At 38.3% G+C, this 27,588-nt stretch overlaps 1 protein-coding gene across 6 annotated transcripts in view; it reads left to right on the top strand.

The window, feature by feature from the left end:
• The window catches only part of LOC124776245 (PH and SEC7 domain-containing protein-like), an 850,081-nt gene extending 833,273 nt beyond the window's left edge, over positions 1–16,808 (top strand). For 2 of the 6 annotated variants that reach the window (XM_047251114.1, XM_047251123.1), the window contains exons 15-16: positions 3,995–4,088; positions 16,573–16,808. In XM_047251114.1, coding sequence (XP_047107070.1) covers positions 3,995–4,088; positions 16,573–16,728 — 250 coding nt within the window. In that variant the 3' untranslated portion in view covers positions 16,729–16,808. Of the gene's footprint in view, positions 1–3,948; positions 4,089–14,514; positions 16,223–16,572 lie in introns of those variants that run through there. The other 4 variants (XR_007015606.1, XM_047251137.1, XM_047251156.1 and 1 more) reach the window with 4 other exon arrangements.
• The last annotated feature ends 10,780 nt before the right edge of the window (positions 16,809–27,588 follow it).

A 27,588-nucleotide genomic window follows, 5' to 3' on the forward strand; every position in this document is an offset into this window, starting at 1 on the left:
GTACATATTCTACAGGAAAGCATAGGAATTGAAAAAAATGAAATGAAACTTGTGTTACTGTCTAATAACTGTAGCATAATATTAATGCATTCTTCTTGAGTGGAGTGTATGAAATTAAGATGAAATTGTTTCACAATCTAATAACTGGAGTTGGAATGCAGATCAAAAGTGTAGGTTTCTTCACATCTTTTACATTTTCTCTCATTGTTCTAAGGAAGTGTGCATGCCATGCTACAATGTCCTCCCTCTCAACCAGAGATGTCCTATTTTTACTTTTTTTTTTAAATGAAACAAACCTTTCTGTTTTTCTTCTGAGTGGAACTGAACTATGTTATTTCCATATGAGTGTACTTTACAATAATGCATATTTGTGCAACGACTACACATTTCGGTGTACGGTAAGAATATGCAGAAGTAGTAACACACTGTACTATAGCATGACTGTACAATACCAAGGCACATGTGTCAGTTGTGTACGTCAAGTATTTTTGGACACCTTTAGTTCCATCTGTATTTTAACAAAGTTTAGTTCCGTGTTTACCATCAGCAATAACTTGAAAACCAACAAATCTAAAGAAAACCTGGTAGGAATGCAAGATGAAGTAGTGAGTAAACAAGCAGACACAGGGGAAACAGCAGCTTGACTGGTGCTGCGATAGGTTTGGTGGGTACCCAAGGGATGGGGGAACTGGGCACATGCCCTCTGGTCTTTTGCCATGGGAAATGCCTCTCTACATACTTCTATGCTCTGTGGCACTAAGCAAAAACAAAAGTTCATTTGAAAACCCACAACTTGTTTTAATGCAATAAATTTTCATAAAAAATAATTACAGAGACTTTTTATCAAACATTCAAGAATAAATTAGAGTGAAAAAGCACCAAAAATTTGCTCTAAGAATACAAGAGGTAGAACTTGCTTAAAAATACAGAAAATTGTGAAATACTTGCAAAATATTCTGATGAACTGTTAAACTACCCAGAACCGGGTCAACAATTAGAATTCTCAGACTTCTTCTGAGGATCAAGAAGAAGATATGCCACCAAATGCTGAAGAAATTAGAGAAGCAATTAAAATTCTCAGAAATCATTGCCAATGGGGAAGATACCATAAGAGCTGAACTTCTGAAATGGTCACAAACAGAGATGATAAAAGATCTGCAAATGCTTATTGAAGACATATAGAAAACAGAAAAATTCCAGAAGAAAGGTGACAAACAAGGCATCAATAACTACAGTGAAATATTTCTCCCACCAGTTGCCTATACAACATTTTCAAAACTTTTACTGAACGGAAATGAAAAAACTCTTGGCCAACAACTAAACAAGTATCGAGGAGGCTTTAGAAGAGGCAGATCCGGCTCAGAACATACATTCTACTGAACTCTAAAGACATAAATGTAACATTTATCAGATTCAGGAATACATTTGACTCTGTTCATAAGGATACTGTATACAAAATAAGCTGAGAAATTGGTGTTAAAATTAAACTGATGAACCTAACTGATGAAACACTTACAGACAGTCTAGCTTAGCTCTTTAAAACAAAACAAGTGTAAGGCAAGGTGAGAGAGCTTGTCTACTTCCCTCTTCAACTATGTACTAGAAGAAGTAGCAAGCTCTTAAAATAAAAAATTAAAAGTATATTAAGTGACACCAATAAAACTGGGAAAAAGAAACAGTGTACTGAAGTAAACTGTTTGGTGTTTGCTGAAGATTTTGCTGTACTATCTGGAGTTCTTGCAGATGCACGAATACAAGTCAATCAGTTGGAACAGACAGCCAGTAGAACAGATCTAAGAATCTCTCCAGAGAAAACTAAATTCATCACGAACAAAGAAAATTCACCAAAAATTTTATGGACAAACGTAGGACACGTAGAAAAGGTCAAAAAATTCAGGTATCTAGGAGAGAGAATTCAAGAAATGAGGTTTAAAAAATCTGTCATACATGAAAGGATTCTCAAAATGACAAAGGCATATGGAATAAGAAAAAATATTTATGATCTACATCTAAACTCCACCAGCCACTTTATGGTGTATGCTTATCAAGAAATGAAAACATAAAGCATTGCAAAACAGTAGTGAAACCAGAATGCCTTTACACAAGTGAATGTGTAGCACCAAATTATAAATTAGATAAAGTAAAAATATGGAAGAGAAGAACCACAGGGAAAATGTTTACGTCCACTAAAAGCACAGAAAACTGGAAATTAAGATGCAACAGTGAAATCACTGATAATATAGAAAAAACAGAAACAACAAGGAAAAGAAGACTTATATTTCTTCGGTGTTTGTTCAGAATGAATGACAACAGGCTAGCAAAACAAATCTTCAACTATTACTGGGAAAAAGTTAACAATAAGCTGAAGCACAGAAATTAAAAAGACTGGGAAAGATGCAACATGATACCAAAAGAATTACCATAAAGAGGTATTTTCTGTAGAAAAGTGTTAAATTTAGAAGTATTTTGAGGATGAAGCAGTGCAAGAAGAAAGAAAAAAAGAAATACGGTGAGAATATGAAGGAATATTGAAGGAAAAGAAAAGAGCAAATGCAAAGGAACTGGAATTGTTATGTGGTTCCTAGCTGGCCAAGATGGACAGGGGAATGAAAAAGTAGAGTTAAAGAAGATTATGAAGGACTTATCACTTATCAGTGACCAACTCCATGTTCTCCACCAGGAAACAATATTAGCAGAACAATTTCATGTATAAATTATTAAGGGCTTAACTGAAGTGTTCAATACCACTTCATTAACTTACATGAAACTGTGACCATTCACTGTAACCTAGACTTCAGGCTTCTGTCATCACAACCTACATTCAAAAACTAATGTAAACACAAAAGAAATGTTGCCAATGTTCTGTTCTGTTTCTGTTTGCACACATATGATTTCACATGTCACTCCATTATTATTCTGCAGGATAAAGCCAACATCTGGTATCAGTTAAGTTCAGTTGATGCTTATTAAGTACATCACATAATGTTAGTGCTACACTAAGTAAACATTGTATCTTTTTAATTTGAAAATATTCTGTTACAGCAACCTCTAGATTATTTTATGTACTTTTAGTATTTATATATTTATATATCAATGACAACTATTGTATTAAACTGGAAATCAAAATGTATTTTAACTTGTATCAAATCTGCACATGTATCCATACTATGCGAACCACAAACATGGCTGCTTCCTATTGTATCACATATTATATTTCTTCCTTTTCCATTCATATATGAAATGAGGGTAAAAATACAGTTCAGATGCCTCTGTATGCTGTAATTAGTCTAATCTTGCATTCACAGTCCCTATGGGAATGTAGAATATTTCAAGATTTCTCACTTAATTATGGTTCTCTGAACTTCTTAAATAGACTTTGATGGGAAAGTTGGTATTTATCTTCACATGTTGCCAGTTCAGGTTCTACACATATGAATCACTTCACATCTGTGTAATGAAAATTAAGCATATTAAGAATCTCCTTACTATTGATTGGTGATAAATGTTTGTGGGGGGGAGGGGGAAGGGGGGGTGTTGTTATTCATCTTTTACCTACATAGAATGTCTGGATGCTCCAACATATGAGCATTTTAATTGTTTCTGTACAACTCAGCAATTATTTTATTAATTATTACACTGCTCTCTGTTGATGGCAAATAAATATTCAGATAAAAGATACTATTGGGTGCTTGCAACAGATTACAGAGTCCATCTGTTGGTCTCCAGTCACTATATAGTGATTAGTGTGTGTGTGTACATTTTGGCAGTTATTTGTTGTTTGAGTGCCCTACACTTTATTAAACATACTTTTTCAATGGAATGAACTGCTTAATGTGTCCTAATATTATAAGCAAAATATTTCATGATGTTGCATTTGAATTTAATAGAAGATTTTGTGTTTTAATAATTGTAATTATTCTGCTAAATGTTTCTTTCTGTTACTTTCAGTAGTGACATGTAGTGCTTTATCCATTATTCTTGGAATGTACCTCAGGATGGGTTACGGTACTGTACATCTTCCCTGCATCCAGGACATTGATGATTCACAGTTTTTGCATGCAGCTTTCTGGTTATACAAATTAATTTTGGTTTGTATAAATCTGCACCACAAAGTAATATTGATTTTTGAAAGAGTTTTTCATTATGTGCATGGTTCTCCTTGCATTCTTGCTGTATGTTAATTTGAGATGCTTATGAAAATCCCCACTTTACTTTTGATTTCTTATACATCTCTTATGTGTGGATTATGTGACTGATATTAATAGCACATTATTTCTTTTGTAAAAAATAACAGAAGAATATTTGCCTAATAATAGCATAGTTTTTATAAGTTGTTTTCCAGTCATGTTCCAATTTTATTTAAATTTTGCAAAGCAGAAAAGTAAATGACAGGGCTCTATTACTGCAGGTGCAATATAGTAGGCAATAGGTGATACACATATGGAATTAAACAAATTGGTCAGAAACATGAGGATCTGATCCAGATGTCCCATAAAGAAAAAAAAAATTATTTAAGCACGGGTCACTCAACCATATGAATGATTCCAAATTAAGTGCACAACTTTTTTTAAAAAAAATAATATTTTCATTTCATAACTTTGGTACTGGTACAGAACAATAATATAGACTTTAAGAACATATAATCATTCCCCACATAATTCCCATATGTTTTTGCTGTTGTACATCACCTTGGAATTAAGAACAATGTGTCACCAGAGTAAAACTGAGAAATCATTGCCCCAGCTCAGTAATTGTCATCATCTCTATACCTCATTCTTAAGAGAGGATCCTTCATTGCTTACATAGTTGGTAATTTGATTAGGCTGCTTAGGGGTTATATATTGTTCAGTCAATCTTTTTTATCATTGTCCTAGATTTTTTTCTAAATACTTACTTTTGTCTGTGCAATTAATGAATTTCAAGTTGAGCAGTTATTTCATATAAATACCTGGGACAAACAACTCTTCAGTATACAAACTATAATCTCCATATAGGCTTAGAGGTAGAAGTGCACGATCTTCAGGCCTTAGTTGATGCTGAAGGGGGTTATTGCCTCTGTATATCTACATCTATACTCCGCAAGCCGCCCTACGGTGTGTGGCGGAGGTTACCTTGAGCACCTCTGTCGGTTCTCCCTTCTATGTACAATGCATCACAGGCCAACATAAGTGGTTAATGAAGACTATCTGTAACTGTGATGTCATCTCTCCAACCATCAATTATCATCTCCTTAGTTTCTGTCCTATGTTGTTATCTCCCCTTATTCTCAGTTGTGCGTAACTGGGAGTGATACCAGAGACACATCTCTTGTTGAAGTTGATGTCTGCTGCTATCTTCATTAGCTTCATCTTGTTACTAATAAATCTGCAGTACTGTCCATTACCTGGTAAGGTACATCAAGCTTTTGTATGTCCATCCTTGTGACTGGAGGTCTGGGGGGACTACGACCGTTCACTGTTGTAAGAAAATGAAACACCTACAGCTGTCCTTATGATGTCATTTATTGTGTAGCTACCAGTTTCGAGTCTTCAGTGCACCATCTTCAGGGCTTAGTTGATGCTGGAGGGGTTATCACCATTCATATATATGATGCATCAGTGGCCAACATAACTAGTTAATGCATACTACCTATAACTGTGATGTCTCTCCAACCATCAACTGTCAACTCTGGTGGTTGATGGTTGGAGAGATGGCATCACAGTTATAGGTAGTCTGCATTAACTAGTTATGTTGGCCACTGATGCATCATATATATGAATGGTGATAACCCCTTCACCATCAACTAAGGCCTCAAGATGGTGCATTGAAGTGCCAAAACTGGTAGCTACACAATACATGACATCATAAGGATGGCAGTAGGTGTTTCATTTTCTTACAACATTACCCACTGTTTCATTGTGTTTACTTGCTGCTATATCCATTCAGTCAACTGCCTCTTTGTAATTACACTTCCATTTTCTGTTTTCATGAGATAAATATCTCTTATTATATTTATTCTGTATTGTTAAGTCTCTCTAATATTAATACAAGTTGTTTGATTTTGAAAGATAAACTATTGTTCTCTGATAAATATCAATGTGGTCATGTAGATATTAAGCTAGTAATAGGAAAGAAAAATCTGCTATTTAATATAGCTGAAGAAACACTCCCCCCCCCCCCCCCCCCCCCTATGAAGAAGCTGTTCTGTTAATTTTGCTAGATTGAAAAAGCAGAAATAATGTATAGGAGGTTAACTATAGTTAACCATTGTTTGTAATTATTACAGCTGCTTTACTTTGTTAATGTATGCCTTGAATCTTGCTGCAACCCTGCAGATTCTTGCTAATAATAGAATCAATGGAACATGCTGAATTATTTAATTTATAAAACAGTAGAAATTCTAGAAATTAATATCAACAATGTAGGAACAGATGGATTGCTACTTACCATAAAGAAGACATGCCAAGTTGCAGACAGGCAAAATTAAAAGACACTTACATAAAGCTTTTGGCCACAGCCTTCATCAGTAAAAGAGAGAGAGGCACCATTCACGCACACACAAACAAGACCACCTCCTGCAGTCATGACCACCAGCTGCAGTACTCAGGCCAAGTGTCCGGTCCAAGATGCTAGAGTTGGTGGTTGTGTGTGCGTAGGGTGTGCTTTTGTGTGTGTGTGTATGTGTGTGTGTGTGTGTGTGTGTGTGTGTGTGTGTGTTGCCTCTCTCTCTTTTACTGATGAAGACTGTGGCCGAAAACTTTATGTAAGTGTCTTTTAATTGTACCTGTCTGTAACTTTACATATCTTCTTTTAGCAATCTGTCTTTCCTACATTGTTGATGTTCCTACCTGGGGCTTCCATTGTTTGATTATCATTACATTTCCAAAACAAATTTGTCTCAGTTCCTCATTATGCAGGCATTTCAATATAAGCCATTGTTTAATCTCTTTTTTTAAAAAAAAATATCCCAGGCAATGATTTCAGTTAATTTTGTATTCAATTATAAAGTATTGCTTCCTTGGTAATGGAATACTTGCTGTCAATGTTGGCCATCTGCTGACTGTATGAGAGTCTGTTCTGTTTCTCACTTGTAATTGTGAACTTGCATATTTCTCTCTCTAACTTCAGTGTATTCTTTCACCAATTTTATATGGTTTTTGCATGATGTTCTTTGTGTTACTTTTACCATGGTTATTATTGTTCGCTTTTGTAATACAAAGATCCTTCCAATATTGGTTTGGTTGCTCCAGTGCCAATACAATTCCATAAGACAGAGAAAGGTACACTAAGATGAAGTACAAGTTCTCAATCCTTCAGTATTAAGATATGGAGCTATCATTCTTAGTGTATTCAAATTAAATGTTAATTTACAACACGCATAATCCATTTGCTGATTTCAAAAGTTATGTGTATTATGTATATGAACAACAATGGAAAATTCATGATGGAATAACAATATGAATTAGGACAGAATGCGACTCAATATGTTAATGAGGTGTTCAGCAGCAGGCAAGCAAAGTTAAAAATAGATTGTTGGATTAGCTTTCAGGCAAAATCATTCATCAGATAAAGAAAAACACAAACACACACACACAAAAAGACCCTCACACACACACATGCATGGCCACTGTCATCTCTGAGGGTTGAGGCCCCAGTTGTGTGTGTGTTTTTCTTAAACTGACAAAGGACTTTATCTCATGGACTAATACACTGCTAGAGAGAAAAAAAAAAAAATAGTGCACCTGGAAAGATGGCATCAATTTTGATCAGAGTAGGGCCTTTGCCATCTGGGTGTGGTAGAAGTACTGATAATGGTTTCAAAGTCATTCACCAACATATAGCGTAGTGGCGCAGCTACCAGAGCACCGCCTGTGTCTCCCCTTTAATAGGAAATACTCACAGCCAGAAGGCTCAGTGTGGTCCAAACATGTGGTCCAAACATGCTTCCTACAGCCAACTGAGTGGGTCTGGAAGAGGTCAGATTGTGATTTCTCAAGTTTGCTGTGCTGCATCACTTGTGCAACAATGCTGGCACCTGTGGTCACAAGAACATTGTTGCACCCGTAGATGTGATTTTGGACATCCACACAGCACAGATACTGGCCAGGATTGTTGTATTGTTAGGGCAGCAGGGGCAGATCGTACAGCTACCACAGCACAGATAAGAGGCCTTGTGAGACCAGACATGTAAGCATGAACTGTTGTGAACCAGTTCTTAGCAGTGAGACCGTGGGCACCTACACCTCTAGCCCTTCTTCTACTTACACCACAGCATTGACATGTATGGCTTGCCTTCCCCCATCAGACGATCAATTGGAAGATGGAATGGTATACCATGGCCTTCAGTGATGAAAGCAGATTCTGCCTGCATACAGGTGATGGTCGTTTGCGTGTATAGCCTAGATCTGGTGAGTGCTATCTTGTAGAGTGCATTCGTGCAAGACATACTGGTCACACCCCAGTCATTATGGTCTGGTGTGCAATAGGCTACAACTCTCATTCACCTTTGGTGTTTCTAGAGGGGATGATAACCAGCACTCATTATATGCAGAACATTGTTACACCTGTTCTCTTGCTGTTCTTGCACCAGGAAGGTAATGTTTTGTTCCAACAGCATAAGGCTCACCCACACACTGCCCATGAAACTCAATGTGCACTACAAGATGTCCAGCAACTTTCCTGGCCAGTGAAATCTCTGGGCTTGTTTCCAATTGAGCATGTGTAGGATATGATGGGATTAGAAGTGACTTGTGCAACTCGTTAACCAACAGCTCTTACAGAACTACTAGAATAGGTTGAGTAGGCATTATATAACATATCCCAGGACAGTATTTGCCATCTGTGTGATTGACTGGATGCCAAAGTCAGTGCCTGCATTGCCACCCATGGAGACTACACCATGTAATATGGGTGTTTCAGCATGGGCCAATACCTGGTACCTCAGAACCGCTAGTGCTGTTGTTCTGCAAATGTAATCATTTCATTTATTCTACATACACTGTTGCAATAACCAGTCCTATTGAAATGGAAACCTCTAAAAGAGTGTACTAATCTTTTTTTCTGGCAGTGTATATCAATGAAAGCAATCCATTTTTGAAAATATATTGTTACTGGATAGGTGAGAGATCTTCTCACCAAGAAACGGCAGGAGAAAACACACATAAAGACATTAAATAATATAAAGGTATTGAATAATATAAAGATATTGAATAATTAAGCTGCCATAGGAAAATTAGTTTTGGGGTTCAATGCAGCTGTTGAGACAGATGTTTTCATCGGGGGAGGGGGGGGGGGGGGGGGGGTCATGTACTGGCACAGGACTTGGGGAAGTAAATTAGGCTCTTCCATGATACTGAGAAATATGTCCAAGAAGCTGGAAAATAACTGAATAGAAAGGGAGCATTAGAGCCCTTAAGGCTGAAATTGATAGTGTCAGGGGGAACTGATGACATAGTATCAGGGGACAGGGGCCACAGAAAGAGGACAGTATCTGATAGTTTCATCACTGGCACAAAAAGTTGATTTGTCTTGCTACCTCAGTTAAGTAAGGAAGAGGCTCAAGTAGATGTGGGTGTAGTTAACACCGAACAGACTTTTGTTAGGAAACCAATTGTTTCAAAAAAGTAGAAAGTAGGAGGAAAGTTCTATTGCTAGGAAGTTGCCATGGCACAGATATGGGCCAGATTTTAGAGGAAAAAATAGGTGACAGGTACCACATCAAAAATTTTTTCAAGCCTAATGTATGTCTGAAGCAAGTGGTAGAGAATGCAGGCTCCTTGTGCCAGATTTTTACAAAGCGGGGTTATGTTGTGATTGTGGGTGAAGCAGGAAATAGTACTGATAGGGATCAGGGCTGCAATATTGAGAAGGACCTGGTAGAAATAGCTTCTGCAATGAATCATAAACATGTTGGGTTGGTGCCTGTTTTCATGGAGTATGATTGGCTGCAGTTTAACAGTTCTGTAAGTAGGGTCAATACGAAGTTAGATCAGCTGCTTTGGGCAGCTACTGGGTCAAACTTGGGTTAGGTTCCAGTCAATGCTGTTGGTACATGGGATTTCGCTATGCATGGCCTGCATCTTAATAAGGAAGGGGAGGGTAAAGTGGCTGGCTTGATAGCAAAATCCTTAAGGGGAGCACTGCAATTCATGAGAGCACCTCTTTTCTAGGGTAAGACAGTTTCCAATGATTCAACACTGAGGGGAATTAAACTTAATGAGAAGCTTACGCAGGCAGGCAGGTGTGACAGATGTTAAGATATCACAAGATTCTCATAAAGCACAGAGAAAAATTGTGTTAGTATATTACGTCAGAGGATCAGGGGACTGAGAAACAAAGTAGGTGAAATTCTGTTTTTTGGAAGATATAGAAACTCAGGATGTAATAGATGTACTATACCTGTCTACACATCATACAGTCACAGGTATGGAAAAGGTAAATGTAACTTGATATAAGCTTTCAACACATGGCAGTAGAGACAACAGGGAGAAAGGAGGAGTTGCCATGTATGTTAAAAGGTATCATAGAGTGAAAAATTTAAAAACTAAAAAATTTGTATAGAGCAACATATAAAAACATGTGGCTGTGAGCTTTAACTAAAGTATGGTACTCTTATAATTGTTAATTGTGTATAGGTCCCCATTAGGACATTTTCAGCTATTTCTGAAAAACTTGGATTCTTTGTTGTGCTGTCTGTCAGACAGAGGGAAGCAAATTATTATTTGTGGGGATTTCAATGGAGATTTTCAGAAAGAGTCTGACAGGAAGATTGACCTTGAAGTTCTTTCAACCTGACATCAGTTACTGATTTTCTTGTTTGGGTAGCACAGGATAGCAGCACGCTATAGATAATATTTTCATAGATCAGAATAAATTTAATCAAATTAACATTTATCGTGTTAAACATTGTGTTTCTAATCATGATGCACAGCTAATTGTGTATATGTAAAATCCTTAATTGTGTAAGTGATACAGTTCCATACAGTAATGCAAAACAGTTCTTCAAAATGGTTCATTGAATTAATGATTTAACAGTTGCAAATTTTAAGGAAAGCTTTCAGCAGTTGGATGGGATGAGATATAGCGGGAAATAGCATTTCCAACAGAGTACTAAAAACTTGTTCCCAATAGATAGATAGGATTCTCAGCCATATACATATAATAGCTCAATGACACAGGGAATTTTTCCAGGTAGACTGAAATATGGTATTGTTAAATTGTTGCACAGAAAGGGGAACTGCTCTGACACCAACAAGTGCTGCCCAATCTTACTTTTGACAGCTTTATCCAAAATATTTGAAAAAGTAATGTATTCAAGAGAAGCTTCACATGTTTGTATAAATAAAGTACTAATAAAATATTAGTTTGGTTTCAGAAAGACTTGGAAATTGAAAATGCTATATATGTTTTCACTGATCAGATATGAAAGAAATGAATAACTGAATATCACCCATTGGGATTTCTTATGACCTGTCAAAAGCTTTTGATTGTGTAAATCATGGCATCCTTCTAGATAACCTTAAGTATTGTGGTATGGGTGGAACAGTGCGCAAACGGTTTAATTCATATTTAACTGGAAGAGCGCAGAAGGCTGCAAAAACAGTTCACATAATGTGCAAAAATTCAGCAGATCCCTCAAACTGGAAAGGTATCAAGAATGTGGTCCCAAAGGTCCAGTCTTTGGTCCCTTATTGTTCTTAATATAAATTCATGAATTGCCACTCTGTATTCACAAAGATACAAATCTATTTCTTTTTGATGATGTTACAAATAATAGTAATCACATGCAACAAACAAGAATTAGCTGAGGAAATTGTAAATAATGTCTTTCAGAAAATTATTTAATGGTTCTCTGCAAATGGACTCACATTAAATTTTGATAAAATGCAGATTATGTAATTGGTATTGCATCATTAATAAATTAGACTTTGAATGAAAGTCTTTTGCTGAGGCAGAATATTCAAAATTTTTGTTTGAGTGCATTGCAGAGAGACTGAATTAGAAGAAACATTGGTGATTGGCTGAAACGCTGAATCCAGCTGTTTATGGTATAAGAGTTATTGTAAAATTTGTTGATCATATCAGTAAATTAGCTTATAATGCTTATTTTCATTCACTGATTTCATGTGGTATTGTATTTTGAAGTAATTCATCATTAAGGGGAAAAAATATTCATTCCACCAAAGTGTGTAACCAGAAAATAGCTGGAGCCCATTTAGTATCATACTCACAGTAGCTTCACAATGTATATATTCAGTTATAATTTTTTTTATTAACATTCCATCCCAACTCAAAAGCAATAGCAATGTGCTAAGAGAAATGCTGATCTTCACTATCTGGGTTAAATCTAACTTTGGCTTAGAAAGGGGTGAATTATGCTTCTACAAAAGTATTTGATGACTTACAAGGCAGCATTAAAAGTCTGACAGATAGCCAACCAGCATTTAAAAACAAAGTAATATAACTTCTGAATGACAACTCCATCTACTCAATTGATGAATTTTTAGATATAAATTTGTAATTTTACACTTAAAAAAATCAAATTATGTTATGTAAAGAAACTTTTTGTTAAACTGACACATTCAACATAATTAAAAAGTGTTGTATTCGTGATGTATGGAACAGGTATTAACCTAATCTAACCTAACCTAAAGGTATTGACTTTCTCCTGCTGTTGCTTGTTGAGTAGATTTTTATCTATCCTGATATACAATATTTTCTCTGATAGTTAATCCAAAAGTCTACTTTCAAATGTGCCTGTCCTCTGTATAAGCCCAAAAACTTACATATAAAACAGGTATTTGTGAAAATAACTTGATTCTCATCAATAAATTTACATATGCTGCTTGTTTTAAAATAAATGAGATAGGTTTTTAAGAGGTTAATCCTTAACTTTTATTCTCAAAATGGGTTTTGTTTTTTCTATGAAATTTTGTGTTTTGGTACCTATGCTAACTGCTATCTGTGCCCAACATATATGAGAAGTGTCTTCACCATATATAGTAATATGGTGATTGGTATCTAGCTAGGGTACTTGGGAAGTCATTTGTATAGCATAAGAAAATGTTAGAAGGCAAAACTGAGGCTTATAACACTAGCTCATTATTATTCAGTAGAAATGTGAGTAAATGAAAAGTTACAAAGCCAAAGGCTTGTTGGGTCTACAAATTTCTTTTTTGTTAGTTACAATGACTCATATCTCTTACAATTTAGTTTGTATGCAACAAGTGCCAAATTGCATTGTGGTTCATTTCTCATGAAAAGCTTGAGCTGGGATATTTGACCAAGCTTTGTAAAGCATTGTGGTATTCAAACTAATTTTTCAGTTGATGAATGCTTTACTGTCTCTCATTAAAGCTGACTGTTAATATATTATATTGTCAAGTTATATCATCTCAAATCTTGAAATGATGATGACCCAGTTATCAGCTTCCTCACCATTGGTAATTTCACTTATCTGGCTGTGTGAGATAGAGGCCAACAGTGATGCGAAAGCCTATCTGCAAAGTTTCATGAATCATTATTAAGTGATGAATGTAGGAATATATTACAGCCCCCTATATACTGCTTATGTATGGACCACGAAGATGATTAAGGCAGTTACAGCACTGCATTTAAGCAGTCGTTCATTCCATGCTTCATATGCAAATGGAATGAGAAGCAACCATAATATATGGTATGATGGGAAGAACCCTCTGATATAAACTTTACACTTTAAAGTTTACAGTCTACATCTAGATCTACATAACTACTCTGCAAACCACGTGACGTGCATAGCAGAGGATACTTAGCACTGTACCACGTATTAGGGTTTCTTATCATTCCAGTCGTCTATGGAGCCTCTGTGTGTGCTGGAATTAATTTAATTGTGTCTTCGCAAGCAGTTTGTGTGAGTATTGCACATGGAACTTAAGTATTCAGATTTTTCATTTAATACTGGTTCTTGAAATTTTTAAGCAGATTTTTGTGAGATACTTGGCATCTATCTACAAGAGTTTGCCAATTAAAGTTTTCCAGTACCTCAGTGCTGCTCTCCCATGAGTCAGACTGACCTGTGTCCATTTGTGCTGCCCTTTTTTGTATATGTCCACTATCCCCTGTAAGTCTTGTTTGGGGTGAGTTCCCCACATTCGAGCAATATTCTAAGGTGGTTCACTCAAGTGCTTTGTAACCATTTATCCTTTGTATTACTGACATCTACTCGTAAATAACTACTCTGCAATTTGCACTGAACTGCTTGGCAGAGGGTTCATAGAACTGCTTTCAGAACATTTCTGTACTGTCCACTCTCAAAAAGGACATGAGAAAAATGAGTACCCAATCTTTCCATATGAGCTATTATTTTATATCCTCTCAAACAGTTACACCCTGGCTTGAGTAGGCTGATTCTAGCAGTGTCCGATTGATATGGTAGCCATAAGATACTATTTTCACAATTTTACATTTCTAAACATGTAAAACAAGTAGTCAAGTGTAGCGTAATTTTGAAATCTTATTAAGAGTTGATTGCATATTTTTGAATTCTTTTTTAAATAGGGCATCATTATAGATAACTGGATCACCCAAAAGTCTGTGAAGCCACTAATAGACAACAGAAGCAATGTGGATCTCAATACACATTCAAGGGGAATGCTTGAAGTTACTTCTACTTCTATCAGTGATTCTCCATCCAAGAGAACATGCTGCATCCTTCTTGCCAAGAAATCTTCAGTCCAATCACCAATGTTATTTGATAACCCATATAACTGTACTTTTGCTAATAAATATTTTTGTGATAATGTGTCAAATGCTGTACTAACATCAGGAAATATTGCATCTACCTGACTGCCATGGCTCATGGCTTTCAGGATGTCAGGTGAGAAATGCAAGAGTTGGATTTTGCATGACTAATGTTTTCAGAATCCATGCCAGATGGCATAAAGGAATTCATTATGTTCAAGACATCTCATTATATTTGGTCTCAGAACATGTTCTAGGATGCCACAACAGAGGGATAGTACTTTTGTGTATCACTTTAGCTGTCCTCCTTGCAGACAAGTGTGACATTTCCTGACTGGGAACAGATTTTTGATTGATAGGTATTGGTATATTATTGCTGAAATGGGGGCTAACTTGTCTGCAAATTATGTATACAATTTGACAAGGATTCCATTGGGCTTGGAGCCTTGTTTAATTTTAACAATTTCAGCAACTTTACTATGCTACAGACATTAATATCTGTATTATCCACCTTAACAGTGGTGTAAAAATTAAACTGAGGCTTTACTTTTTTGTTGTACCTTGTAGAGGAATGTTAGAAAATGAAGTTCAGCATCTCTAATTTTTCTGTGCTACTTTCCTGCTTCATCTGTGAGTGCCTGACTTCGGTGAGTTTCAGAGTGGATGTAGATGTAATAGTTTCTTCCCACATTCCTTGCAGTTAAAAAATGCAGGTGATTCAAAATTCCTCAATTACCTATCTTGCTAACGTATGCTGATACAGTGGTACTTGATCTGAGAGTAATGTGTGCAAATCTACTTATGGGTGAATTTGGACCATTAGTATCTTGCCAGCTATGACCTGGGGAGTGGCATCATACAGTTTCTAATCATCCTACAATGTATTAATGCTCCATGTTAAATCTCAAATCTTTTTCACATTTCCTTGCAGAGGGCACATGGTGTTTAGCTTGGCAGTCTCCTTGGTGCTACTTCATAGGAGTAGGCTGTGTGTTAGTAATGGATTTCAGCTTGTCTACTCCCTTAATTCCATATTAATGTATTAGAAAGCAAATGCAATATGGTACTGCACAAGTAATCATCACTGTAAGGAACACAATATAGGAACACTCTACACTCTATACAAGTCAGAAGAAAACAACCATGCCCATTAGCATGTTATACAGAATAGAAATATGGGATTCCTACATTTAATTGTCATATACTTGACTGAGAATGGGACTGATCTTTGAAATAATCTTAGAGATGAAATACTGATACTGTTTAAAAGTTACAATTCAAGCTGATGTGTTGATAGTCCCAAGATAAATATAATAAATCATTTTCAGGCTATATGTGTTTAAACTGTGGTACTAATTCTGCATTATAATTCCACTACTGAGTACATCTACTATGTCATGACTTACCTCATCTAAATTGAAGCTACCTTAAATAATAAAAATAGAATAATCAATAATGAGAGCGACGGGCGATGTGTACACACCTCAGAGCCAATATCAGTTAAATTAAATAAATTAAATTACTATCAAATCCACCTTCATCAACAGTATTTCACCATCAAATCCGTTATAAACAAAAATCTATTGTAACCGACCTCCTCTTAACTATAAGCTGCACCTTGACCTGGGTAAAATCTGGGTAAAATATTAAATCTGCTTGAATGTTGGCACACTATTTTTTTTAAAGAGTGCCAGCATTTTCATTTTTACTGAAGTACTCTGCCTGATGAGAAATAATTTAGCCAATAGTCTCTGACACTTCCATTAAGTTTATTTGCTCAATTTAATACTTATGAAAATCTTTTGTTTCATTGCTATTATACTTTAGAGACTATTTCATAAAATATTACTCTAATCCCACAAATTTCTATTGCAGCAGTTGCTGGTGCTCACTACTGTGACTGCAGCTATAACAGAAATATGCAGAAGCATTTTGTACAAAATCACCTCCTCTTTCTTATGTAATGAGCTACATGTGACTTCTTCATTTTTGTCACTGAAACTGTACATAGACCAATATGAACATTTGTAAACTATTGATGTTAGTGTCAGATAAGCTACTCTGTTTACATTGTTATAAAATGTTGCATTTACAATCAGTGGACCACGTATGCAGTGAAACTTAAAATCTAATGTTCAGAACTGGTTTTTTGCAATAAGAAATTGAAAACTTGTTCAGTATATTTGCAAATTAATAAATGCTGTGTATATATTTAATATTTACATAATGTAAAAATATATACATTCCTTAAGTCTTCCAAAAACACCACAGGAAAATATGACTGTGTTCTTAAAAAAAAAATAGTGATACACACACACACACACACACACACACACACACACACACACACACACACACACACACACACACACACACACACACACCCACACACACACACACACACACACACCACCACCACCACCACCACCACCACCACCACATCCTGTAAATACTGTACAGAATAAGATCCTCTTGTGCAGATGTGTTGGTGGGGTAGAAGTTGCATGTAGGTGTGAAGTGGGAGCAGGAAACGGGCAGGCAGATGGGGGGCACGGGCCGGTGAAGGTTGAGGCCAAGGAGGCTAAGGGAAGAAACGATATGCTGCAGGCAGTATTTCCACCTGTGCAAATCAGAAAAGTTAGTGTTGATGGGAAGAATCCAGATGGTGAAGGCTGTTTTACAGTTGTTGAAGTGTAGCATATCATGTTGGGTAGCATGCTCAGCAACCATGTAGTCCACCTGTCTCCTGACCACAGTATGGCGGTGGCTGTTCATAAGGACAGACAGCTTGTTCATTGTCATGACCACGTATACTGCAGCACAGTGGTTGCAGCTAAGTTGGTAAATGACATATCTACTTTCACAGTGTATCTCTTCGAGCTATGTTACACTCAAAGTTAGATCCACAGTCAACATTCCTGGAGTAAACTCATACTGTTCTCTCTCAGTCCTCCTCCTATTATCTGCCATACTCTCTTTTGCAGTTTCTTTTCAAATAACTTGGCAGCATAACACATCAAAGTAAGATTCACCAATCCCTGTCATCCTATGCCTATCCCCTTCCCTGCCCTCACTCCAGCACTACACATACCTTCCATCCTTCCAGCACACATAGGTGGTCCTTTTCCCTTCTCTACTTCTCTCCTCCCTCCACCTGACCCACTCCTACCAGCACAGCATCCTGATGCTGCACCTACCAGCCCACTATCCTGTGCCACCACATCCCTGCATGTTCCCACTGCAGCACTAGCATTTCCCCCCACAACCCAACCCAGCCATGATTGTTGCTCACCTCAGTCACAGTTGGGCTCAGAGCCCAGAGATGACAGTGGCCATGTGTGTGCTTGTGTGAATGTGTGTGAGTTCTGTTTACTACTATGTCTGAAGAAGGACTTGGAGTGATAACTGGATAATGCCTCGCAGTCTTTATCATTGTGCCTGTCTGCAACTCAGTACCTCCTCTATGTGGTTTCATTGGAGGAACCTTCCTTGAAACATCTATTTGACAAACAAAATAAAATAAATTACGTCAAACAATGGAAAATCCAAGTTGGAATGTAACAATACCAGAGAAGGAATGTTGCTACTCACCATATAGTGGAGATGCTGAGTCTCGATAGGTACAACAAAAAGAATCTTTCCTCCAGAAGCCTTAGTCCCACAGAAATATCAGTCCTTTCCAAAGGCCTCACCTTTTGCCCCACTCCCATTCAACCATGCAGAACTAGTTAAAGACCTTCACTCCTTCTCCCAGACCCTACAGTGGAAACACTTTCTCACCACCAACCCGACCAATCAGACTCAGCCAAAGACAAATATTGAACCTTGCCTAACTCAGTTCACTCCTCCATCCAACCGTGATCCACCCCCACTGCCTCCAAACCACCCCCTGTCAACTTTTCAGAATTTCTTAACCTTGAACCTTGCCTCAACATCATTCCCCAAATCCCTCAACATGCAAACTAACCTTACATCCGCAGAAAGAACTGCAGTCCACCATCTAAAAACAACCAAAAAACTGATCCTGACCTTATAATCCTACCTGCTGACAAAGGCTCCACCACCGTTGTTTTGAACCGCAAGGATTAAGTGGCAGAAGGACTCCATCAGCTGTCAGATACTTCCACCCACAAACCATGCCACAGTGATCCCATTCCAGTAATCCAGCAGGATCTCCAGTCACTACTCAAGTCCTTAGGCCCATCCCAGAACCTCTCCCCAGAGCCCATCTCTCTACTTACCCCTACCACTCCCCACACTCCCACCTTATACATGCTTCCTGAAGTCTATAAACCCAACCACCCAGGATGCCCCATTGTGGCCGGTTAATGTGCCCCCCCTGAGAGAATCTCTGCTCTCATAGACCAACACCTTCAACCTATTACCCGGAACCTATCCTCCTATATAAAAGATACCAACCATTTCCTCGACCGACTCTCCACACTTCCTGTCCCTTTACCACACGGTGCCCTGATCATCACTATTGATGCTACCTCCCTGTACACTCACATTCCTAATGCTCATGGCCTTACTGCTATCGAACACTACCTTTCCAGATGCCCTATGGATTCCAAACCAATAACCTCCTTCCTAGTCTCCATGACCAACAATATCCTCACCCACAATTACTTCTCCTTTGAAGGCATTTCCTACAAACAAATCCACGGTATGGCTATGGGCACCTGCATCCTATGCTAACCTATTCATGGGCCATCTAGAGGAAGCCTTCCTGAAAACCCAGAATCCTAAATCCCTCACCTGGTTCAGATGCATTGATGGCATCTTTGCTATCTGGATTGAAGGTGAGGACACCTTATTCACATTCCTCCAGAACCTCAACAACTTCTCCCCCATTTGCTTCACCTGCTCCTACTCAACCCAACAAGCCACCTTCCTAGATGTTGACCTTCATCTGAGAGATGGCTACATCAGTACCTCTGTCCATATCAAACCTACTAACCACCAGCAATACCTCCACTTCGACGGCTGCCACCCATTCCATACCAAGAAGTCACTTCCATACAGCCTAGCCACCTGTGGTCGTCGCATCTGCAGTGACGAGCAGTCCCTCTCAAAATATACTGAGGGTCTCACTGAAGCCTTCACTGACCATAATTATCCTCCCATCCTTGTACAAAAACAAATCTCCCGTGGCTTATATCTCCAGTCTCCCACCACTTCCCAAAGTCCCACAGTCCGGCCACAGAGGAGCATTACCCTCGTAACTCAGTACGATCCGGGACTGGAGCAACTGAATTACATTCTCCACCAGGGTTTCAATTACCTCTCGTCATGCCTTGAAATGAGAAATGTCCTGCCCACTATCTTTCCCACTCCTCCTACCGTGGTATTCCGCCGTCCACCGAACCTTCACAATATACTCATCCATCTTTACACAACCCCTGCTCCCAATCCCTTATCTCATGGCTCATACCCCTGTAATAGACCTAGATGCAAGATCTGTCCTATACATCCTCCTACCACCATCTACTCCAGTCCGGTCACTAACATCACCTATCCCATCAAAGGCAGGGCTACTTGTGAAACCAGTCATGTGATTTACAAGCTAAGCTGCAACCACTGTGCTGCATTCTATGTAGGCATGACAACCAACAAGCTGTCTGTCCGCATGAATGGCCACCGACAAACTGTGACCAAAAAACAAGTGGACCACCCTGTTGCTGAACACGCTGCCAAACATGATATCCCTCATCTCAATGACTGCTTCACAGTCTGTGCCATATGGATCCTTCCCACCAATACCAGCTTTTTTGAATTGCGTAGGTGGGAACTTTCCCCGCAATACATCCTACGTTCCCATAACCCTCCTGGCCTCAATCTTTGTTAGCCACTGTCCTCACCCATCCAGCCCCCTCCCTGTTCCCACTCCTGCACTACACAGCTGTCATTTCACCACCACACCCAGTCTTTTAATTTATTTTTACTTCTCTCCTTTCCGCTACTTACCCCCTCCCCCCTCCACACCTTCTCTCCTGCCCTCCGTCTAAACTGCAACACTTCACTGTCTCCCACTCCCACCATACTATCCCTCCCACTCCCCTCCCCTCCCCAGCCTCCTCCTTACCCCTAGTTGCCACTCCCATCATGCACTGGTGCTGCTGATCACAGTGTGGTTTCTGCTCTCTGAGACTGCAGGTGTGTGTGTGTGTGTGTGTGTGTGTGTGTGTGTGTGTGTGTGTGTGTGTGTGTCTACTGCTGACAAAGGCCTTAATGGCTGAAAGCTTTAATTGTGTGAATCTTTTTGTTGTGCCTATCGCGACTCAGCATCTCTGCTTAAAATAAATTAAATTGATAGGAATCGGCTTTGTATGTGACTCTTAAAGAAGCTACTCCACTGAACTTGTTCATGTGTTTTTTGGTACTAAGAACAAGAAGAAGCTACTAATGACAAAAAATATTAGTTTAAATAGAATGTAAAACTTTTCTTTGGAACATTGTCCTAAATGACTTGGAGACATGGGCAGTAATGGAGCCAGAATGAAAAATAATACAGTCTCTCAAGGCATTGTGTTGGTGAAGAGACGTAAATATTTCATGGACAGAGAGAATGATGAATGAAAAAGTCTTTAACAACAAAAGAGGGAAAAGATTGTTGCTCCACAGCCACCTTGTCTCTGTCAATTAATGGAGGGATCAATGGGTTGGGCGCCTATGAATAGCAAAATTAATATAAGAAATTTTCCAAGTGAATAATTCATTAGGAAGACCAAGACTTCACTTCATCAGTCAGATAAAAAAGATCTGAAACTGATAATATACTCAGAATAGAAGCAACTAGCAAAAGATAGGGATAAATGGCGAACAAGAATTGCTACCACCTATCAACGGATTGAGAACAAAAGAAGAAGAAGAAGAAGAAGAAGAAGACGATATCCTCTACCATCCTGCATAAAGAATCAGAAAATTACAGCTAAGTTATTCATCTCTCTTAACAATAATATCTCGCAAATTACTCAAACAAAAAACTTTGACCAATAGTTGAAAAAAAAGGCACATCTGTCTACAAGGTGGGTAACAGAAGTGATGCATAAAACTATCATCTAATATCCTTGTACTTCATCTATTGCAGAATCTTAGAACAGATTCTGAGTTGAAACGTAGCTGAGTTATCTTATACAGAATGATCTCTGTGCATGGATTTTGAAACACATGTTCTGTGATACCCAACTCACACTCTTCTCATGTGACATCCTGGAAGCCATGGATCAATGGAAACAGGTGGATGCAGATTTATTGACTTTCAAAAAGCTTTGGACTCCATACTACATCAACCTTTATTAATGAAAGCATAAACATATTGGGTATCAAACAAAATTTTTCACTGGACCGAGGTAGGGAGAGTCATCAACAGATGTGGAAGTAACTTCAGGTGTGTCTCAGTATATTATACAACGTCTGACAAAAAATGTGAAGCACCCAGGTTAAGAGGCTATGTGATATTATTTCAGTGATTACAATAATGAATCAAATTTACAAAAAGCATGGAATTAAGAACACATTTATAGTACGACATTGCACCCAGCCCCACAGTCTAGTTAAACTACAATGACAGTTAACTACTTAAAATTATTTCTTCGACATCACTATCTAAAACAACAGATGTAGAAATGCTTATAGTTTGCTTTATGGTACAACGTTTGCTGATAGACACCACCTATGTTGCCTACAGTAGTGAGCAGAAGTTAAAAAATCATACTCATCTTAATTTTCTTGATGTTATGGTAAATGAATTTGCTGAATGTCCCATGATAAAATGGGGTAAATTCTCTGCAATAGGCCTGTATTTCACACATTTCTGCACAAAATCCTTTTTCCAATGATCGGTGGTTTGGTGTAGTACTTTCATCAAGCAATTAAATTAATAGTGGAGACACCAGGTTGGAGTATCATTAATATCAGGAAGAGATAGACTGCTACTTATTGTATACATGACACATTATGTTGCAGACAGGCAGAACAAAAAGCCACTTATACATTAGTTTTCAGCCAAAGCTTTCATCAGTACAACTCATGCACACTTGACTGCCATCTCTGGCAGCTTGGACCAGAATGGTATTCCTGCATTTGGCTGAAACCTCCCCACATCTGCAACACTTCATACTGAATCTCCACAAACTATCTGAATATTATTTGAGGGAGAAGTACATTTCATAAAATATAAATTCTTAGGTAATTTTTGAATATAGCTTTCATAACAGGTTTTTTAGTAATTTGAGTTTGCCAAGCAAGGCTGATCACATAGGTTAATTAATGTTTTCAGAAAAGAGGCAAAAATATGAAGAAATGAATTTTAAAATATTAAAAAAAAACAATGAATGAAATAAAAAATGTATTTGCATAATTAACACAGGGAGATTTTGCAAATCTCTCTAATCTTTATGTTACCATAGACCAAACTCGTAAGAAATTTATGCTTGACTCTTCCTAACTTACATACACAGAATACATAGATATCTAACAAAATATTTGTATTACATTAAAGAAAATTATTATTTTTGTTTTCATTTTTCAATTCACTGTTCATGCAATTAGTATTAACTTACATTCACCTAAATTAGTACAAATAAAATATAGGAGATTGCAAAATTTTCTCAGGAGCCCCTTTCTACAAAACTTTTCTTCACTTTTTAACCACACTTCTGCACTAAATCCAACAACAATTGATTCATAGTTATTTGTACCATTTATAAAAAATCTCATCCTTTATTCATCTTCTTGCTAGTCCACTAGTTATTCACAGTGATGGTGTCCTTCACCAAATTTGCTTTGAGATTCTTCTTTTGTGTTCAGTATTTGTTTCATTATTTGGACTGTCCTCAACATGTCTCTTCCATCATATTCAGCTTTTCCCCAGAAAGAGACATAGGTTTCTGAAATTATTTTCATCCTAAGATTAGTTAAGTCAAAAGGTGTGACATAACAGAAGGAGAAAAGGTGCATGCCAGAAAAAGACTTTAAACAAGGTGTGAATTCCGGAAGGTACTATGGCTAAATATTAAAAAAAATGGCAAAAAGTTCTAAGTACATGATCATGGATTTTATATGGAGCATATAATCACATATACACTGTGACCATGGACCTACTATTGATATACACCTGTCCAGGTAATAGCAGTATCACCTGGCAATGAATTACTCCTATTCCTATGAATTACTCCTGCTGTGGTGAGCATCTTCAGCACATGGCAAAACCAAGGTGAAACCATGGTGTTGGACATCATAGGCTAGACAGACTGGTAAAACAGGACAGGCAGTAAACAGTGGTCTAACTAACATCAGACTTTTATGCTGGGCAGAGTAAAAGTGTGTCTGAACACACAGTGCACCGAACACTAGTCCTCCGCAGCCAACAACTCGTGCATGTTGCAATGTTAACACCATGACATTGCCAACTATGACTGAAATGGGCACAAGACCATTGACACTGAGTGTTGCATGGTCTGATGAATCCCGATACATTCTTCATCATGCTGATGGGAGGGCATGAATCTGTCATCTTCCAGGGGAACAGCTGCCTGACACCTATACTGTTGGATGGAGACAAACTGACGGAAGCTCCATTATGCTCTGGGAAACATTCATAAGGGCATCCATGGGTCCACTGGAGCTCGTGCAAGGCATCACGATGGCCAAGGAGTGTCATATATTGTTTGCAGACCAGGTACACCCCTTCGTGACGATCATGTTTCCCGACAGCACTCGCATTTTTCAACAAGATAATGCACCATTGTGTGATGGAGTGGTTCAATGAACACAGTGGTGAGTTTGAATTTCTGTGTTGCTTCTTAACTTGCCAGATCTGAACCAAATCAAACACATCTAGGATGTGATTGAAAATGGTGTCAGAACTCATCGTCCTCCTCCCCAGAATTGACTGGAATTAGATGACTTGTGTGTGCAGTTGTGGTGCCAACTCCCTCCAGCAATCTACCAAAGCCTCATTGTTTCCATGCCATGATGTGTTGTCCCTGTTATCTATGATGAAGGTGGACATACCAACCATTAGGAAAGTGCCCATAATGTTCTGCGTGATCAGTGTACATTTTTAGTGGATCCTTTTCTACAATTACAGTAAACTCAGAATAAGACAGACATCAGGTAATATAGGAAACTACACTGGCAACAATGCTAAACAACCAAACTAAGGAACAAACAACAAAACCGTTCATAAAATATAATAGTCTGTTGACACTATAATGCACTACTCTCACTTTCTTTTCTGCTACTTTGTAAGAAAATGCGAACTTCGCCACACCTGCTCCCCTCCCACTTTTTAAAGCCTGGTGCTTGACGCTTGTAATCCAACCCTTGTAACAATGGGCCATGGAGATTTTGGCGTGGTAGTAGCGAGTGGCACAGCAATGTCTTCTACTGTGAAGCCTTCCTTGTCACCCAGTACCGTTGGATTTGTGTGTTATTGTAGAATTGATGAAGCAATGTCGTGCCAGTTACTCCACATCCAGATATACCAGATTTAAATGATCTATGGGAGCTGTTTGTGTTTACTGTTCATATCAATTTTGAAGGTGTTTGTGTGCCTCAAAAGTAGCAATATATGGTAGGTGTAATGGGGGGCATACCCCCCCCCCCCCCCCCCGCCCCCCCCCCCCACCGTGAACCATGGACCTTGCCGTTGGTGGGGAGGCTTACGTTCCTCAGCGATACAGATAGCCGTACCGTAGGTGCAACCACAATGGAGGAGTATCTGTTGAGAGGCCAGACAAACGCATGGTTCCTGAAGAGGGGCAGCAGCCTTTTCAGTAGTTGCAGGGGCAACAGTCTGGATGATTGACTGATCTGGCCTTGTAACACTAACCAAAATGGCCTTGCTGCGCTGGTACTAACGAACAGTTGAAAGCAAGGGGAAACTACAGCCGTAATTTTTCCCGAGGGCATGCAGCTTTACTGTATGGTTAATGATGATGGCATCCTCTTGGGTAAAATATTCAGGAGGTAAAATAGTCCCCCATTCGGATCTCCGGGCGGGGACTACTCAAGAGGACGTCGTTATCAGGAGAAAGAAAACTGGCATTCAACAGATCGGAGCATGGGATGTCAGATCCCTTAATCGGGCAGGTAGGTTAAAAAATTTAAAAAGGGAAATGGATAGGTTAAAGTTAGATATAGTGGGAATTAGTGAAGTTCGGTGGCAAAAGGAACAAGACTTTTGGTCAGGCGAATACAGGGTTATAAATACAAAGTCAAATAGGGGTAATGCAGGGGTAGGTTTAATAATGAATAAAAAAATAGGAATGCGGGTAAGCTACTACAAACAGCATAGTAAACGCATTATTGTGGCCAAGATAGACATGAAGCCCATGCCTACTACAGTAGTACAAGTTTAAATGCCAACTAGCTCTGCAGATGACAAAGAAATTGAAGAAATGTATGATGAAATAAAAGAAATTATTCAGATAGTGAAGGGAGACGAAAATTTAATAGTCATGGGTAACTGGAATTTGGTAGTAGGAAAAGGGAGAGAAGGAAACGTAGTAGGTGAATATGGATTGGGAGTAAGAAATGAAACCGGAAGCCGCCTGGTAGAATTTTGTGCAGAGCATAACTTAATCATAGCTAACACTTGGTTCAAGAATCATGAGAGAAGGTTGTATACATGGAAGAACCCTGGAGATACTAAAAGGTATCAGATAGATTATATAATGGTAAGACAGAGATTTAGGAACCAGGTTTTAAATTGTAAGACATTTCCAGGGGCAGATGTGGACTCTGACCACAATCTATTGGTTATGAACTGTAGATTAAAACTGAAGAAACTGCAAAAAGGTGGGAATTTAAGGAGATGGGACCTGGATAAACTGACTAAACCAGAGGTTATACAGAGTTTCAGGGAGAGCGTAAGGGAACAAATGGCAGGAATGGGGTAAAGAAATACAGTAGAAGAAGAATGGGTAGCTTTGAGGGATGAAATGGCGAAGGCAGCATAGGATCAAGTAGGTAAAAAGACGAGGGCTAGTAGAAATTCTTGGGTAACAGAAGAAATATTGAATTTAATTGATGAAAGGAGAAAATATAAAAATGCAGTAAATGAAGCAGGCAAAAAGGAATACAAACGTCTCAAAAATGAGATCGACAGGAAGTGCAAAATGGCTAAGCGGGGATGGCTAGAGGATAAATGTAAGGATGTAGAGGCCTATCTCACTAGGGGTAAGATAGATACTGCCTACAGAAAAATTAAAGAGACCTTTGGAGAAAGGAGAACCACTTTTATGAATATCAAGAGCTCAGATGGAAACCCAGTTCTAAGCAAAGAAGGGAAAGCAGAAAGGTGGAAGGAGTATATAGAGGGTCTATACAAGGGCGATGTACTTGAGGACAATATTATGGAAATGGAAGAGGATGTAGATGAAGATGAAATGGGAGATGTGATACTGCGTGAGAAATTTGACAGAGCATTGAAAGACCTGAGTCGAAACAAGGCCCCGGGAGTAGACAACATCCCATTAGAACTACTGACGGCCTTGGGAGAGCCAGTCCTGACAAAACTCTACCATCTGGTGAGCAAGATGTATGAGACAGCCGAAATACCCTCAGACTTCAAGAAGAATATAATAATCCCAATCCCAAAGAAAGCAGGTGTTGACGGATGTGAAAATTCCCGAACTATCAGTTTAATAAGTCACGGCTGCAAAATACTAACGCAAATTCTCTACAGACGAATGGAAAAACTAGTAGAAGCCGAACTTGTGGAAGATCAGTTTGGATTCTGTAGAAATATTGGAACACGTGAGGCAATACTGACGCTATGGCTTATCTTAGAAGCTAGATTAAGGAAAGGCAAACCTACGTTTCTAGCATTTGTAGACTTAGAGAAAGCTTTTGACAATGTTGACTGAAATACTCTCTTTCAAA

The sequence above is a fragment of the Schistocerca piceifrons genome, chromosome 1, assembly GCF_021461385.2.
Source record: "Schistocerca piceifrons isolate TAMUIC-IGC-003096 chromosome 1, iqSchPice1.1, whole genome shotgun sequence".
Taxonomy (NCBI): domain Eukaryota; kingdom Metazoa; phylum Arthropoda; class Insecta; order Orthoptera; family Acrididae; genus Schistocerca; species Schistocerca piceifrons.